This window comes from Pezoporus wallicus, unplaced genomic scaffold, assembly GCF_028554395.1.
Source record: "Pezoporus wallicus isolate ANWC-B61680 ecotype Strahan unplaced genomic scaffold, APGP_CSIRO_Pwel_v1 contig_8705, whole genome shotgun sequence".
In the NCBI taxonomy this organism is placed as follows: Eukaryota; Metazoa; Chordata; class Aves; order Psittaciformes; family Psittacidae; genus Pezoporus; species Pezoporus wallicus.
In genome coordinates this window covers 1,937,844-1,955,068 of record NW_026638439.1, presented here as the reverse complement: position 1 = coordinate 1,955,068, position 17,225 = coordinate 1,937,844, and the positions used below count along the sequence as shown (strand labels likewise).

At 55.8% G+C, this 17,225-nt stretch overlaps 1 protein-coding gene across 1 annotated transcript; it reads left to right on the top strand.

Moving 5' to 3' along the window:
• Window positions 1-9,289: 9,289 nt before the first annotated feature.
• Window positions 9,290-16,970, top strand: NCF1 (neutrophil cytosolic factor 1). Its single transcript, XM_057410707.1, has 11 exons — window positions 9,290-9,463; window positions 9,936-10,016; window positions 10,334-10,409; window positions 11,199-11,364; window positions 11,471-11,526; window positions 11,781-11,903; window positions 12,389-12,496; window positions 13,291-13,408; window positions 14,241-14,348; window positions 15,902-16,044; window positions 16,683-16,970. Exons 1-11 carry the CDS (start codon window positions 9,392-9,394, stop codon window positions 16,829-16,831), a joined length of 1,200 nt encoding a protein of 399 aa, XP_057266690.1. The 5' UTR covers window positions 9,290-9,391; the 3' UTR covers window positions 16,832-16,970.
• The last annotated feature ends 255 nt before the right edge of the window (window positions 16,971-17,225 follow it).

The following is a 17,225-nucleotide window of genomic DNA, read 5'->3' as shown; positions in this document are numbered from 1 at the left end:
CATCACAAAATTGAACAGGGCGGGAGAGAATACACTAAAGAAAAGCTTGTGATCTGTGGTGGGAAGCACTTCAGCCAGTGGAGGTATAAAATCCCATCTCACTTGGCCATTAAAAGTCATGGAAATTATGTCTGTGCAATGGCTGCACAGTTTGGTGCTGCAGTGGTTTAGATATTTGGATGCTTTAGGCCATCCACTGAACTTAAACTAAAGCAAGTATTTGATCTCAATACTTACAGAGACCACTCAAGCACATATTTAATCTCACATTTGTTGAGAGCCATATTCAGCTTCTGCATGCTTCCTGAATCCAGGCCTAAAGAACTCCAAAGACAATGCCAGCTACTTATATCTGTAATAAGATCCAGAGCTGCATTAAACTAACTGACTTTTGTAATTTGTCTTATCTAATCAGAAGATCCAGTTCTGAGAAGAGCCTGCTGGGAATGTCTGGAGCTGTGTAATGGAGCTGTGTAATATAACTGTATAAGAGAAGTACCTTCTATACAAACCCTTTTTATATTTTTAGATAGAAATGTCTACTTTTTCAGCAGATCTGTGAATTGACTTAAATGAAAGAATGACTGTAGATTTGGAATGGCTAGGTTTAATTTGGAATATATTATAAGGACTAAATTTGATGCAGCAATGCTGGGGAGAGGACAAGGATTAAAATCAACAGGGACTTAACAGCGACTGTCTGTGTTTCCCAGTAAAGCTGAATTTCACCTCACCTAATGCATCATAGCTTTTGTAATGCAGAAAAATTCCTGCAAGTAGTTCAGTTTGTTAGTTTTACTTTGGAAAAAAAAAAAACACAAACATTACTTTTTGGTTCTGACTGCTTTAATGGCTGATTGAACAATACTATCTGTATATTTGAACAGATTTTTCCTAGGATACCTGTTGCAATTCATATGATTTTCATAAATAAAAGATCAACTGGTTCACTTGACCTTTAGCACGCAGTAATGAGATGGACGGTGAAATGGTCACTATTTCAGTGTGTGGATTAGGAACCCATTTAATTTAAACCGTGTTAGAGATTGTTCCATTAACTCGAAGTAGTAAATGCATGTTTTCTCAGGATATCACATGGTTTCTATGATGGGTCTGATCTCACAGCCCTAATGTAGGCAAAGTCCATGTGGACCCGTGTGAGAGCGTTTCTCATGAAGGCTCTGCAGATGCCCTTCTGATCTCTAGAACTAGTTATAGAAACGTGTGCGCCAAGCTTCTGTAAGTCCCACTCTGCCAAAAGTTAAGAGCCTTGTAGTCCCAGTGACTCCCATATGGTGTAAGAGACTCATGTACACATTTAAGTTTCACAAACTGTAAGAGATGTCAAGTTCTGCTTGTATGATAATCTCCATAGCAGAAGATGCAGATTATTGTAAAGGTTTCTTGTTCTGGTTTGGTTGTGGTTTTTTATTGGCATGAGTTTGGGATGACTGCATTATGCACAAATGGTAAATCTTATGCCCTGACTAAGAAATAAAGACCTTTCTGATGGTTTTGATGACTGTCCATGCAGAATACATTTACAATTTCACAACAAACTCTAGCAGTGATTCTGCAGGCAAGCAGAACGTGCTGCGGCAGTTATTGATGCCCACGAAAGAGGTTCCAGTCATGTCTTTCAAACACAAATACACCACTGGGTAGGTGAGGTCCTTCTATCTGCAAAAAAACACACGAAACAACAACAGAACAACTGTAAAACAGCAAAACTAGACCAACTTCAGAACAATAAACTCTTAAATAAACATCAGAAAAAACAGAACAGGTTTAGTCACATCCATGAACATTTTAGAAGGCAGAAGATGCTCTAACAGCTTAAATATGAAAATAAAGTGTTATTTCATTAAAGAACATTTCAATAGCTGTAAATGTTTCCCCCTTTCAGACTGCACCCAACACTCACAATCACAAAGCTCAGGGAGTAAAAGACCTGGCAGCGAAGCCCTCCTGGGGGTGGTGGAGACCCTATGGGCCGTTCTTGGGTGACCCCTGGCTCCAGCAGCCTCTGCCCCGCTCCCACTGAACAGCACCAGGGCAGAGAGCACCGCAGCTCCTGGGAGCTGGTAAATCCCAAATGGGTGGGGATGAGCCACAAGTGAGAAACAATTTGGATTTGGTGATGGGGAGGACCCCATCCCCTCTGGACTCCCCCAGTGGCTCCAGAGCACCCTGACAGGGGGAGGGGGCACCAGCAGAGAGGGGATGAGAAGGGAGGGCAGAGACTGCCAGGGCTGCATCAGAAGTTTGCACCTTAGGGCACGCGGCAAAATAAAGCCAGGATGGAAACGCTGCACAGACGCCCAGAGGTTCATCAGCCTCGGCTGGGGGACTCTTCCAGCTGGAAGAGTTCCCCCTGTCCCACCCCAGGCGCTGCCACCCAGCGCGGCTTCTTGCCGGCAGCAGAAACGAGGCCTTGCCCCACCACTCCGGTCCCGCCTCGGGGCTGCTCTGGACCAGAGCCCCTGCGGGTGAGGCCAGCAGCACTGGCCATTACTGATTGCAGAAATGATGGCTCCGTGCCTTGTGCCGCTTGCAGGCTCTGTCCCTGGATCTTGACCGGCTGGAAGAGGCAGGGCTGGACGAACCTGGAAGCACAAATGTTGCTCAGGTCTCTGCAGCCGCACCCTGAGCTGGCACCGGGGTTACCACCATCCCTGTTCCTGGGGGAATGGCAGGTTTTGCATCCCTGGAGCCCTACCCCAGTAGCTACCACCCGAGCCGGCTCCTACAGCACAGCCTGGCCCTTCCGCCATCCCCCAACCCAAGGGGACAACGCAACGCACCAGCTCCTCAAGCCTGAAGCACCAACTCCGTCCTTACCGGAGGAAGAGGCGTCTCCTGCAAGGCCTGAGGGGCGCTGGCCCCAGAAGGGCGCAGGAGTCCCTGGAAAGCAGCACACCTCTGTGAGCCGGGGTCGGCAGAGGAGGCAGAGCCCGGCTGCAGGGAGCTGGCAGCACCCGCAGGAGCCGACGCATCCAGTGCATCGAGAGGGGGCAAGGAGCGGCGTTTCAGATTCCCCTGCACCCCCCAGGGCTGGGGACTGGGGCAGCGAGTGAGGGAAGCACCTTCCCTTTGCACGGCAAAGCTCAGCCAGGTCCGGCAGCAAAGCCGCTGCCTAAACAAAGCCCTGCCCTTCACCTCCTGCAGAAGCCCCGGCCCCTCCGACTCACCTGGCAACACGGGCGCGCTCCCGCTCCTGGGCTGGGTGACCGATGCTGTGGTCATGGACGCTGCCCGTGTGCGCCCGGTGCCTGAGGAGCCCTGGTGATGGCTGCTGGGAGGGACTGTACCAGTCTCTAAGAGCGTCAGAGCCCAGGCCCCGGCAGCACTGGTCCAGGAGCTTCCTCAGCCTGTGCTACACAGGCACCCGCTGCCCTGCCAGGCCAGGCCAGGCCGTGGCTTTCTCCTCCTTGCCGTGCCCTTCACGTTCCCAGTCTGCCCTTACCAGCCTTAGGTCCCAAGAGCCATTGAGGGTGCTGCCATGCTGCCTCCCTCTCCCTCTCTAGGATCTCCTCCACAATGGGGTACTCGAGATTCAGCTCAGGGAACTGCCAAGAGAGAGCAGTAGCTTAGTTCCTTCTGAGGGCAGCCGGCAGAGCCACTCTGAAGGAGGTGTGCAAGCAGGCCTGTGCCAGACCCATGAAGCCGTGGTTCTGCCACAGCCACCGCAGAGCTCCGGTCCCCATTCGTTTTGGCCCTGGCTTGGCTCCGAGGGCACGGCAGCCTTGCCCAGGCCACTACCTGCTCCAGCAGCGGGCAGCAGTCACGCACAGCCACCACGCACCGGGGCAGGGGAGAGCCTCACGTCCCACCCAGCCAAGGCCGAGACCTCCTGCCCCAAGGCAGGCAGGTCAGCCTGCCCCCCGCCCTGCAGGAGTTGCACTGAGCGCGTTCTACCCCAGAGGAGGGCAAAAGAGGCTGCGAGACAGCGCCAGTGGGTGGGTCTTGCCAGGCACCAGCAGGCAGATGCTCCTCCTGCGTGGCCTTCCTTTCCCCACTGAAGGTGGTGGGCTCGGGGACTTCTCAGGCCTCTCGACAGCTACAGGAGGAGACAAGTCAGGAGCAGCTCCCAGCAGAGGCTTTGGCCTGCACCAAGGGGGTTGTCCCTTCTCACTCCTCTCTGGATGCCCATCCCGGAGGGCAGAGGCAGGGACAGGGCCTTAAGCCGAGGACAAGGCTGCGATGCCCTGGGGCAGCAGCTTGGCCCCAGGAGATCCATGGGGAAGCTGTCACAAGAGCCCGCTGGGGCTCCACGAGCCAGCGGCCCCTTCCCACCACCACGGACGCTCCTTGCACGCTGCCCACCCGAACCACAAACCACACAGGGTGCCGCACGTGGCCACATCTCGCGCTGTGCCACGGGACCCTCTCCGCCGTGGGCACACGGCGTTTCCTCTCCTCTCTTTCAGCTGAGGAAGTGTTGGCATGAGCTCCGCCTGGCATCGGAGCAGGCCCGCACCCGTGGCCCATCCAATCCGGCACAGAGCTGGGCCCCACCTACACTCACCTTCCTCGGTCTGCACGGCCTTGTTTGCTGTCCCCGGGGTGCTCTCTCGCCATCGCCGCGATTCCCGTTCCCCGTGCGAGTGGGAGAGAGCCAGTTAGGGTCAGCGCCAGGCTGGGACAGGACATGCCAGTGCCACACGGCAGCGTCACCGCTGCAGCCGTCTGAGCCCTTCAAGCTCCAACCCGGCCTGGGGCAGGGTGGGGATGGTGCCGGTCAGTGCTGCCATCAGCACCGCAGTGGAACAAGGCAGTGAGGATGCTGATGGACACAACAAGGGGGCTTCCCCACTGCTGGGTGACCCAGCAGCCATGACTCACGGGCCTGGAATAGCCCAGCTCCGGCGGAGAGCAGGCCTTGGGCACCGGGTCAGCTGGGAAGGTGACTGCTTTCTTCCTGGCTGGCACTGACAAGCGGGCACTGGCTGAGTGAGCAGTACGTTACCTTCCTGTCCAACGTGGCGCCTCACGGGAGGATCCTGCGCGGGACTCCAGGGGCTCCCTCACGCACATCCTCTTCTATTGGAATGTGGAGACCAGGAGGAACTAATTTGGTTCAGGGGAGCACAGCCTCCCTTTCTCCGGCTCACCGCAGAGTAAATCCCATTCCCCAGGTGCTGGCTGCCAAGCCCGGAGCCTCTCTTACTTCAACGCTGCTCAGCTCCCCTCCACCATGTCCATGGAGGGCAAAGTCTGAGCACCCCAAACTGAATTCACTCTGGGAGCAAGCGGCCTCCAGGCTCTGAGGCGAGTGGCCTCGGAGCAAACCCTTCCCTACTCACCCACCCTGGGTAAAACCTTTCCCTGCACAGCTGCAGAACTTCATCAGCCAGGACTACATCCCACTCTCACATCTGCAAGCATAGCCCAGGATGTGAGCAGTGTTTTAGTACAGCTCAGCAGGTGCTGAGGAGACCCACATCAAAGTGGCAACACCGGGCTCCCAGGCATGCTGCTGCCTCCAGCCGAAAAGGTGCCAGCACAGCAAAGAGATTTTGTCCTTTCCGTTCCCCTGGATGTGTCCCCCCTGCAGACTCCCAGGGCAGAGCGGGGACAGGAAAAGAGCTCCGTGCTGGGCCGTGGGCTGCGGAGCGGTGCTGGGCGTTGGGCCCATGGGGAGCCCCTGGGCACCTGACTGTCCCAGCGTACCGGCAGCAAAGCGGCCTCAGGGCTCTGTGCGGTCCCGGTGGTGCACGGTCTGCGGGGGAGCTGTGCTGGGGCACAATGGTCACAGCACTGTTAGTGGCAGGAAGATCCCATCCCATCCTCCCCCCAAGCTCACCAGAGGCCGTAGTGGCAGGATGGGTGCTCTCAGCATGGATGGTGCCTGCGGTTGGGCCACTGTAGGCGCTATTTTGCCGTGCAGGTGACACGAAGACAGGAGCTATGCGGGCTGGCAGGGTCGCATCGCACACCAGGACCCCTGCTCCCAGCAGCGATCCCCGCAGCACCACGCAGTGCAGCGCCAAGGCCAGCAGTATGGGCCCGGCACCGCCATTGCTAGGCCACCCGTGTCCTTCTCTCACCCTTGCCCTCTGACACCCTCAGCCCTGACAACCTATGTCCCTGTGCCACCTGCCTCTGTCTCCAACCCGTGTCCCTCTGCCGCCTTCACCCCTGACAACCAGGGTCCCTGTGCCCCCGTGCCCCTGACAAGGAGTGTCCTACTGCCACCCGTGTCCTCATCCCACCTGCTTCCCTGGGCCACCCGTGTCCTTATCCCACCCCCATCCTACTCCCTCGCTCACCCCAGGCAGTTGCTGTGGGTCGGGGTGCTCCCACCGCGGCCGATCACAGTGGCCGGTCCGCTGTTAATGGCCGTATTCGCCCGCAGGCGCCAGACCACCTGATCCCCCGGGGCTGGAACTGGGGCGATCAGGCTGGGGCTGGGGCTGTACGGTGCTGCCGCGGTGGTGGAGAGCGCTTGGGGGGCAGCCACCGCGGTGGGGAGCGCAGGGGCAGAAGGCGCCTGGCGGGCGGGCGGGACCGCAGCGCCCAGCGCCGCTCCCAGCAGCGATCCCTGCAGCAGGCTGGTGACCGTCACCAACAGCGCCAAGGGCAGCGCCACGGACCCGGCAGCGCCATCGCTCTCGGTCTCTGGAGCAACGGCCACCGGCCCGGAACGCGCTGCGGGACCTCGACAGTCGCCGCGTTCTAGAGCTCGTGGCCCTGTTCCGCTGGCCCTCCCTTCCAGCCGCCTTCTACTGACGGCCCTGTGCCACCCGTGCCCCTGACAGCCAGCCTCCCTGTGCCGCCCCTGTCCTGAGCCCACCCTCGCCTATGTGCCTGCAGCTTCCAGAGCCCTGCTGTGTCCTGCCGGGATGTGCAGGGTGGCCCCGTGCACCCAGCGCTGCAATAAAGAGCGCCCGCTTGCTAAAACTCCACGTCGAGTCTTACAGAGTTCTTTCAGCCGCACTTTCGGTCACAGCACGCCAGTTGTGCTGCTGCTGCGGACAAGGGCTGCTGCCCAGGGCTGAACCGGTGGAGCCGGGGAGCTGTCTTGGCACACGTCGCTGCCAGGGCAGGGCAGGGGCACCAAACTCCCCAGGAGGGAGCAGGGGCACACAGGGAATGCCCACGGGAAATAACAAACCGAATGTAAATGACCAGGTTTCTGATCTCAGCAGCTGCCAAGCGCCGCTCCTGAGGTGCAGGGGAAATCCGTGCTCAGAACTGCCCTGGGGTTTAATGCAGGCAGAGCAAACTTTGGTCTTTACAGCTGATAAGGGCATCGCGGGCTTCTCCTGAGCTCCCCGGGGACAGCCCAGCACTGGCACCCGTTGTAATTTAGGATGCCCTTGCTGGAGACAAGTTGTGTTGTATTGAGAACGTGCAGCCCTCACGTCCCTTCAGGTCTTTCTGTTGAGAGCTGGGGGCAGAGGATGCTGCTGCTGGTGTGCTGCCGTTTCAGAGGGGCTTTGCAAGGGTCCCTCATGCTCTCCTGATGGGAGGCAGGGCTCCATCTCCAGCCCAGCGGTTTCCCCGTTCCCCATGGCCAGTGGTGCCATGCAGTGGGCACAGCTGTAGCACTGGGGCTGGCTGAGGTCCTCGAGGGGGCTGCTCAAGGGAGCCTTTTGGGGGCAGAGTCTGGGGGAGCTGCAGGTGACTGAAAGGAGCACCACAGGTGCTTTGTTCAGCCCATCCACCTCCGCTCGAGCGCGTAGACTCCTCTGGTTGCTGTTGCCAAGGCATTTGTCTGTCCTTGACCCTCTGCAAACCGGGTGCTGCAGCACCATGGGAAGCATCTGCAGTCAGAGGGGGACACTTTGTGATGGGGCAGCCGACCTTGCCCTGGTTCTTCACTGTCCTCTCATCTCAGAGGTGCCTCCAGAGCATCCCCAAGGGCTCCCTGCTGCCTGCCTCTGGGCTGGGCTGGGCTGGAGACTCCCCACGGGAAACCCTGACTCAATACAAACCACAGCGTGTCCATCTGATAGCCACTGGAAGGTCTCCAGCTCTCAAGCCTCAGGTCCTGCATTCAGAAGCCAAAACACAAATCAGCTCTCGAACTCCATATTGACAGTAAAAAAATACTAAAATGATAGCAAAGTTCGGGTAAAAAAGCTAGTTTACTATTGTTACAACAACAACACAACAGTGTAACAACAAAAATACCACAATAAAACAACAAAACTACAGTGTAAGAACAAAACAACAGTACAGCAAGAATATTAGAACAAGTGAGAACGAATGCAGAACAATAAAAATTTTCAACAAATATCATAGCCACCGACGTTTTGCCCCGGTGGTGCAAAAGGCCACTTGGCATCTCTGCTGTCGTCCTCCTGGGGGAAGAACAGAAAACCAAACAGAACAGGTTTAGTCACAGCCGTGTACATCGCAATTTAGAAGGAAGGAGATGCTGTAACAGCTCAAATATAAAACCAAAGTGTGATTTCATTAAGGAACGTTTCAATGTTTGTGTTTTTTTCAGTAATCCAGACTGCACCCAACACCCACAATCACAGGGCTCAGAGTAAAAGAGCTGGCAGCAAAGCCCTCCTGGGGGTGGTGGGGACCCCACGGGCGGGGGGGGGCAACTCTGGGGTGACCTCTGGCTCCAGCTGCCTCTGCCCCTCTCCCAGTGAACGGCACCAGGGGAGAGAGCACCGCAGCTCCTGGGTGCTGGTAAAGCCCCCTTGCTAAAACACCACATCGGGTCTTACCGAGTTCTTTTAGCCGGAGTTTCGGTCACAGCGCAACAGTTGGCAGCAAGGAGGAGCAAGCGATGCTGCTCAGGGCTGAAGCGGTGGAGCCCGGGAGCTGTTGAGACACACGCATCACGGCCATAGCAGGTCAGGGGCACCGCACAGCCCCGGGGGGCTGCCGCTGGCAGGCTCCACGCGGGCCCTAGCATCTTCCCTCTCCTCCCGGCCGGGGCCCATACAAGCTTCCCGAGTCCACAGCCGCTCTCACACGGGACTGCCCCCGCCACAGCCGTGTCCCCACTCCGGACCCTCTACGAGCCTCCCCCTGTATATCAGCCCCGCGCCCTGCCCGGCAGTGCCTGCCGTCGGTCACGCTGAGCTGAGCCACCCCAGGACTTCATCGCGGTAGCGCCGATCTCGAAGAGGTGCCCCCGCGCTGCACCCGCACCACGGCCCCGTCACAGGCGGATCCCGGGCGGGCGGGTGCCCTCGGGGGTGCCGGAGCGGAGGGAGGCGGTGTCCGTGCGACGGCCGGGCGGTGCCCGGGAGGGAGCGGGGAAGGGAGTGTTAGCAGTTAGCGCTGCGACTGCAGCCGGAGTTCTGCTTTCGCGGGGGCTTTAACGGCGGAGCGGAGCTGGGCGAAGGCAGACGGGAGGAGAGGACGGCCGGGGAGGCACGAGCAGGGCGGGCGGAGCGGGACGTCGCGGCTCGGAGCTGCCATGGGGGATGCCTTCATCCGGCACATCGAGCTGCTGGGCTACGAGAAAAGGTTCTTCCCCAGCCAGCATTATGTGAGTATGCGACGACCTTCTGACAAGCTGAGTAGTGAGGACTGGATGTGTAAAAAGAGTCTGGACAGCAAACCTCTTTAGATAAACATGACCAAAGGCCTAAAAGCAGCCTTTGTTTTCTTTTTTCTTTTTTTTTTTTTGGGCGGGGGGGTGTTGGATCATGGCTGATGGTGTGAGCTGGATGGAGGCAAAGGCTAAAATGTCTTTAACACACAAGTTTTGAGGCACCTCCTTTTCAATCCATTGGTTACTTTGCAGGCTTGGAAAGGGCTTTACCCTCTTTGATTCCCACTTGTCTGCATGTTTCAGCCCCCCTTTTTGTCCCTGCTGAACTTCCCTAGTGCCCAGCTCACTGGCTACCTGGGCAGAGCTACTCGTACTGGGGCGGTGGGAGAAAAACAGTTTATTTGAAATGGAAGCACCCATAGGGCTTCAGCCTGCAGAGCTGCAGCTTCTATGCTTTGCCCCTCAGGTCTACATATTCCTGGTGAAGTGGAACGACCTCTCTGAAAAGCTTGTCTACCGCAGGTTTACTGAGATATACGAGTTCCACGTAAGTTGTCCCAAGGTGGGCCCCAGCCCTCGGTCCAGAGCTCCAAGGCTCAGGCTGTGGAAAAAGAGAGTGAATTCAAGTTGAAATTGCCCCAAACTAAACCTGGCTTGGAAGAAGCACATAGGTGCTAGTGCTTCAATGTCCTTTGCTCCTAGTAAGGAGGAGCCATCATCTCTGTGCTCCCCAGGAAAATTTCTCCCAATGTCCTGGGTCCAGCCAGCACGTTCTGGTAGCAGGGGGGTGAGCATGAGGAAGGGGTTGTTCCAGAAGGGTCTCCTGGTGCCACCCTCACAGGCGTACCTGGGTCTGCTCCACAGAAAGCACTGAAGGAGATGTTCCCTATTGAATCCGGGGACATCAATACGGAGAAACGGATCATCCCGCACTTGCCAGGTGAGGGACAGGCGCTGAGGCTGGGGGTGGAACAGAAATTGCAGTTGGCTGGGAAATTCCCCAGTGGGCCGAGCTCCACTGGCTTCCTCCAGTGCAGGTGCTTGGTACCATTGGCGTTCCTGCCCACTGGGCTTGAAAGAAACCAAAGCCCCAGAAAGGTCTGAGCAGCAGCAACAGCAGTTTAACCCGAGACTTACCAGCCCTGCAGATCCTGTCCTTCCTCCCCAGTGGCTGGGCACCCTGGAGGCACATCCACAGCACTGGCTGTGGGAGCCTCCTTGATGATGCAAAGGGTTTGGCTTTGGGGAGCCTGAGCTGAGCACTGCTTCAGTGACACTATCAGTGGATTTGGTTTTAGTGCCCTTATGGCAACACATATGTTGTAAGAGGAAGCAATGCAATATGTCTTTGATGACAGGAAATGAACTGATGAAAAGAGCTGATGGTTTGTCCCCAGGCAAGGTACAGGTCAGCAAAATTCCCCCTTTATTTAATTTCCTCCTTAAAAAGGAAGCAGGGAGGATCATGAGAATAGCTGCTTCTCCCCAGGTTTTTGGGCACTGGGCATGTCTCCCTTGTGCTTGCCAAGGCTGGAGCAGCAAAGGAGGAGATGGAGCCATGCTCCTACAGAGCTTCACCTTATGGGCACCATGCAGCCATGCAGTACCCTTGGGGCCAAATCCACTTGTTTTCAGGGCTAAATTAATGACTCAGAGAAGCCTGCTTGAGCAAGTAATCAAAACAGGGCACTCTGTCTGATTTTTCTGAGTCTTTTTCCCTCTCCCCCAGCCCCAAAGTGGTTTGATGGCCAGCGCTCTACCCAGAACAGGCAGGGCACGCTGGCCGAGTACTGCTACACGCTGGTCAACCTGCCTCACAAGATCTCCCGCTGCCTGCACGTGGTCAACTTCTTCAAGGTCCGTCATGATGACATGAACCCTGTCACAGACAGCCAGTGAGTCCAGCTGCCTGCCATCTGGGGGGAAAATCCTGTGTTCCCAGCCTATTGCCAGCAGTGAGGGGTGGTTGGCACTGAGCTGCCTTTGCTCTGACCCATCTAGGATCAGGAAGCCTGAGGTCTTCCTCCTGCCGAAGGATGCCAAGAAAAACTCCACAGGTAAGAGGCCTCGGAGGGGTGCAAGCGGCTGTCTCAGCAGCAACAAAGCCTGGCAGGGAGACGGGCAGCCATCCATGGCTCTGGCCAAGAACACGGTCTCTGCGCCAGAGCTGAAACCACAGCCTCAAGGGAAGTCCCTGTCCTGGGATTCAGTTGGTTTAGGACCAGAAGAGGCTGGGAGAGCACTTTGGGCCACCCTGGGGCTGCTTTTGGCATGCTCAGAGTGGGGAACATCTCTCACTTCTCCCATACAGACATCACGGGCCCCATTGTCCTGCAGACGTACCGAGCTATTGCTGACTATGAGAAAAGCTCTAAAACTGAGATGGCTCTAGAATCTGGGGACATGGTGGATGTCGTGGAGAAGAGCGAGAGCGGTATGTGTCCATCCCTCCAGAGACCCCTGAGCGCCAGGCGCATCCTGGCCACTGTTTCAGCAGGGATGGGGACTGCCCATGTATCTTGTCTCCAAACTCAAGTCAGTTACGCCAGCGCGTGGGTTAAAGGGTAGGTGGTTGTAGCAGGGTCTCCTGGTGGAGAGAAGAGGCTCAGAGCAAATGTAACCGGCCTCTCGGCACTTCCCGCCCCCTTGGGACATGTTTCACATTCAGATGGAGCCACATGACAGTTAGTTTTGGCCAGGGAGGGTGAGGGGCAATCCTGGCAACCTTCTCACATGCCTCAGCCTGGTTTCCTGCCCAGGAGGAAGCGGGATGAACTGGCCAAGCTCCCTGGTTGCACCATGTAAACAGAGACCAGCCCTGGTGCCGTCCCTTCCGCCCCAGGCCACGTGGATGCCTGTACCCTGGTGCTGGTGTCCCCAAGCACCCTCTGCTCTTGCCCATGGCTGCTTTCCTTGCAGGCTGGTGGTTTTGCCAGTTGAAGAATAAACGGGGCTGGGTGCCAGCATCCTATCTGGAGCCGATGGATGGGCCTGATGAGTCTGAAGAGCAGGAGCCCAACTACGCAGGTGAAATGTTTTGGTAACCAGGGTGTGCAGCAGAGCAGAACCTCCCCCAGCTCCCAGCTGGAGTGGGTTATTCGATAGCCCCAGCTGGGCAGTTCACATGGAGCAGGAATGACGGGCAGGGAGATGTCGCTATAGGAGCTGCCAGGAGGGATAAATCTGATGGCTTTGGTGCCTCAGTGTCAACCTCAGGAGCTTCCCATGACCTGCCGCTCAACATCAGATGCTTGTTTTGGCTGATCACAGATGCAGAGCTTCGTCCAGTGGCCATCCTGGGCTAGCTGGATGAATGCTGTGTTGCTGGGTTAGCAAAGGAGCACTGTGTAGCACCTGAGCCTAGGACCTAGGTGCAGGCTTTTCCCAGTGCTTGGCTCCTGCACTGTCCTCATCAGCCCTTCCATGACAGCACAGAGCAGGGGGAAGATGCTGCCGCCTCATGCTGGTCGCTCTCCCAGCTTTGTCTCTGTGGTTTTCAAAACACTGCAGCAGACTCTATTAGCACAGCACTTCCCTCTTCCTCATTTAATCGCCTGAATTAGAAACATGCTCTTCAGCAGAGATAGATGTGCTTCCACTGCTTGCATTCACCAGCTTTCTCCTGGAGAGGGACTGGGAGGGCTGGGATGAGCTGCAGGCTCTGTCAAGGCTGGAGGAAGTCTGAATCCACACTTGGAGACCTTGGTCTTGCCTAAAACGTGTGGTAGATGCTCTGGTGCTTCCTCTCCTAAGTGCTGGAGAGGCTGAGCCCCACCCTTCGGGAGGTAGCACACAACCTGCTGACCCGATTTTGTGTGCAGGTGAGCCGTACGTTGTCCACAAAAGCTACACAGCCATGGAGGAGGATGAGCTGACCCTCAAGGAGGGTGATGCCATCGAAGTCATCCACAAGCTCCTTGATGGCTGGTGGGTCATCAGGTGAGAGATGCCAAGAACAAATCAGGCGAACCAGGGATCCAGGCAGAGGGAAGGGATGAGGCAGCAGTCCTTCACATCGGGGCTGTGGGTGCGCTGCCCAGCACTTCCTTTTGCAGGGCTGCTTCTGATAGCCTGTGCCTTTGCCAGGTGTTAAATGTTGCAGCTGGTGCTTCCTCTGCTGGGGGCTTCTGAAATGTCCAAGAAGGAGGCAGGTAGAAAAAGCCCTTGTTATTTTACTCTAAGTATTGCAGCACATCTTCCTTTACAAAACCTCAGCTTCGATTCCAGCCTGCCCTGCACAACTCGGGGTTTCCCAAGGGGAATCCCAGCTGCTTTTGTGCTCTGGAGAGCCACAGGCTGTGCATTCACAGCAGGACACGGTGTGGCTGCAAACCCTGGGGATCCTCCTTTACCAGCTTGTGCATAGGCACATGGCACCAGGAGGATCTCCTGGTGTTTGCAGATGTGCTGGGCTGGACGGCGTAATGGGCCAAGGGACCAGGGAGCATTTCTTGAGCACGCAGCAGCAGGGTGTCTGGCAGGAGGCCCTGAGTGATGCTTTGAGAGCCCAGAGAATCCCCCAGGGGAGACAGTATGAGCTGGTGAGACCCTGAAAGCTGTGAGCCATTGCTCTTCCTGCTACCTACTTGTTTCTGGGACTCAAGCCACACTTTCAGGGAGAGCCATGGGCACACAAGGTGCAGGGACAGTCAAAGCCCTCCTCGCTGCAAGCAGCAGGAGAAATAACCCATCCAGCAGCAGCTGGGGGCATGAGGAGGTGATAGGTGCAGAGCCATGACTGCAAGTGCCGTTGCTTTGTGTTGCTCTGCAGGAAGGATGAAACCATGGGTTATTACCCCTCCATGTACCTGCAGAAAGCTGGGGAGGTGAACACCTCTGTGAAGAGTGAGCTGAGGAACCGGAGCGCTCCTCCACGGAGGTAGGAGAAGCTCGGGGGGGGTGAGTGGGCAGGGAGGACTAAAGCTCTTTTTGAGTGGGCTGAAGTTAAACCAGACAGGGGTTTGTGGTGTCCCTTGCTTCCTTGGCAATAAGGAACTGCCTGGCAGAGATGTGAGCAGGGCACACACCGACCAGGGGGCAACCCCCTGGAGCAAAAATAGCTCTGTGCTCTCCAACTTCCACAGGCAGAGAGGCACGCCAGCATTCCTGATGTAGGGCTGTACGCTCCTTGCTCCAACAGGTCCTCCAGCCAGGCGTATTTCTCCTTGTCCTTCTGCAAAGTTTCTTTTATGGGCTAATCAAGTTTAATTTTCAGATTGGCCTTTTTCTTATTTCCTAAGTGCATCCACTGAATCTTTGAGAAGCGAGGAGAGATTTGACTAATCAGAGCTGCCAAATGGCCTAATCTGATGGGAGGATTTGAGCTAATGGAAGGGATTTTATTTTGATTTAAAAAAAAAGATAAAGAGCAGTAATAACTCATTAATTCTGATGCAAAGAGAACTGCTGGGAAGGGCAGACCTTGCTGCTATCTTTTCTTCCCTATGAGAAAACATGCTATAGAATCCTTCCAAATCTAGCTCTGCTGGAGCACAGATTGAGTGTGAAACAGTGTGAAATGGCCCAAATCCACCTATCTGAGTGCAGTGATGCTTACTGAAGCCCTTAAGGTAGGGTGGTAGCCTGTGTCAAGAACAGTGACCTGCCCCCAAGGGTGAACCCTGTCCCTATGGCTCTGGTGACAGCAGCCAGGCTGAGCCCTGTTGCAAAGGTGGTGACCTGCTGCTGTGGGTAAGAGCTTTGCTGTGAAATGGGGTATGTGCTCAGAGCAGGGAGGGTGCACATTGCCTCAAGCAGAGCAGGAGGACAATGCCATGGGATGGGTATCAGAAGCCACCTTGCTCATACCCTGGTAGCGAAGGCAAAGTGGTGGCCTCCCTCTGCCTGCCTGGGGACTGCTGCTCAGCCTTTCACTTCTCTCAGCAGTTCCTCTGCTGTGGGTTCAACACTGCACATCCAGGTGCACGCTGACACATATCTCACATGCTGTTCTTATGGCCCAGGAACCAATCCTTGGGTGTCAGGGAGCCAAGCCAAACCCCACACCAGGGATCTCAGTGTTTCAGCCAGTACAGAAGCAGCAGTGTAGATCTATTCATCAGTTATATATCACTTCCAAGGCTTTCTTGGATAAACCTCACGTCCGTCTCATCCTTCCAGCCTTGCGCCCAATCTACCTTGTCATTCCCATCATTACTTTCCAGACTTGTGCTCAGGCTTCACCCTTCAGTATCTGCTTCCAAAGCACCACTCCAGCTACCTCCTAACATGCTGTACATCACGTCTCCCCTACAGCTGCCCCCAAGTACTGGCTTCCACTCACTGCTTTCCACTGGTCAAAACCAAACAGCAGATGTTGTGGTTTGGGTGAGGCAGAGGAGGAAGTGTGTGGGGAGAAATGCTCGGCAAGGAAGTGCACAGTGTGAGCCTGCTGACATGAAAACTGAAAGTGTTGTTTCTAACTCCCTGCAGATCTACCATCCGGAACGCAAAGAGCATCCACAAGCAGAGACGGAAGCAGATCAGCCAGGAAACCTACAGGAGGAACAGCAGAAAGTACATCCAGAGCAGGAGGAACATGAAGGAGAATTTCCAGAACAAAGCCAATGTCATCAGTGAGTCTCAACAGGGCCTTTGCCCTGGCCATGGGCTAAAGTCCTGCAGGCATGGCCTGTACCTTCCAGTGCTGGTTGCTGGAGTAGGACAGCACATGAAGGCCACAACTTGTCTGTCCACCCTTTTCCTATGGGGAAAGCATGTGCAGGGCGGTGTTTCTTTTCAGTGAGGTTTCTTACCTCTGGTTATAGTTCTGACAGAGAAGGAGCAGAATAGGGTCCTGGTGGGAGGTCAGCCCACATTTAGGACCTTTCCTTTGTCCACCTAACCTCACCTGTGCTGCCGTTACCACTACCATTATCATGTACGTTAGCTGCCAGCAAAGCACCTAGAGGGAAGTGATGCACGAAGGAGGTTGCTGTTGTTGCTTTAGATCTGTAATCCCCACAGCTTTCCCAAGGGAGAGCAGCTCCTTGCGCAGACCTAGGGCTGGGCTTCCAACTGGGCAAAGCTCCCAGCTGGGCACTGGTGGGCTCATCCCACCACCCTGACCTCCAGAAAGACCATCACATGCACGTGAGACAGGAGGAGAGGCTGGAGCTTTGGTGGCCATTACATAGGGAGCTTTTGAACGTTGACATGAAGGTGTTGGGTGGTGGAGAGCTCTGACCCACCTGTACATCTGCTTTACCCACAGTTGAGAAAAACGAGCCAGAGGAGAACAAGCCCAGGGCTCAACCTGCTGTTCCTCCCCGTCCCAGCAAAGACCTCATCCTGAACCGCTGCACCGAGAGCACCCGGAGAAAGATCTCCATCCACCGTCATGACGAGCCCAAGATGTCCTAAGGACACCATGGGCAGGGTCCTGCTGCAGCAGCTCCAGGGGAGCTGAGGCCCCCAGAGCCTTGCCACTAGGCCCCCTTTTACCCCCCATTTGTATTTTGGATGATTTTGCGTTTTTCACCAATAAAGGAGAGACACTTTATAGACATGTTGGCACAGCTGGTCAGTGCAGGTACCAGGGAGATGCTGAGAGGATTGGGCAAGGGTCTTTTGCTAAAGATGATATCAGGGAGGAAATTTGGCTGGGGAAGCAAAAGGATGGCAGCTTCCTCCTGGAAAGTGGCTGCTTCACTCCCTCTTATGGAAAGTGAAGGCTGGGATGTGCAGGTAGGAGCGATGAAACAAGGTGGACCCCGAAATAGCAGCACAGGTGTGGCAGTGGTGGCCTCCACCATGT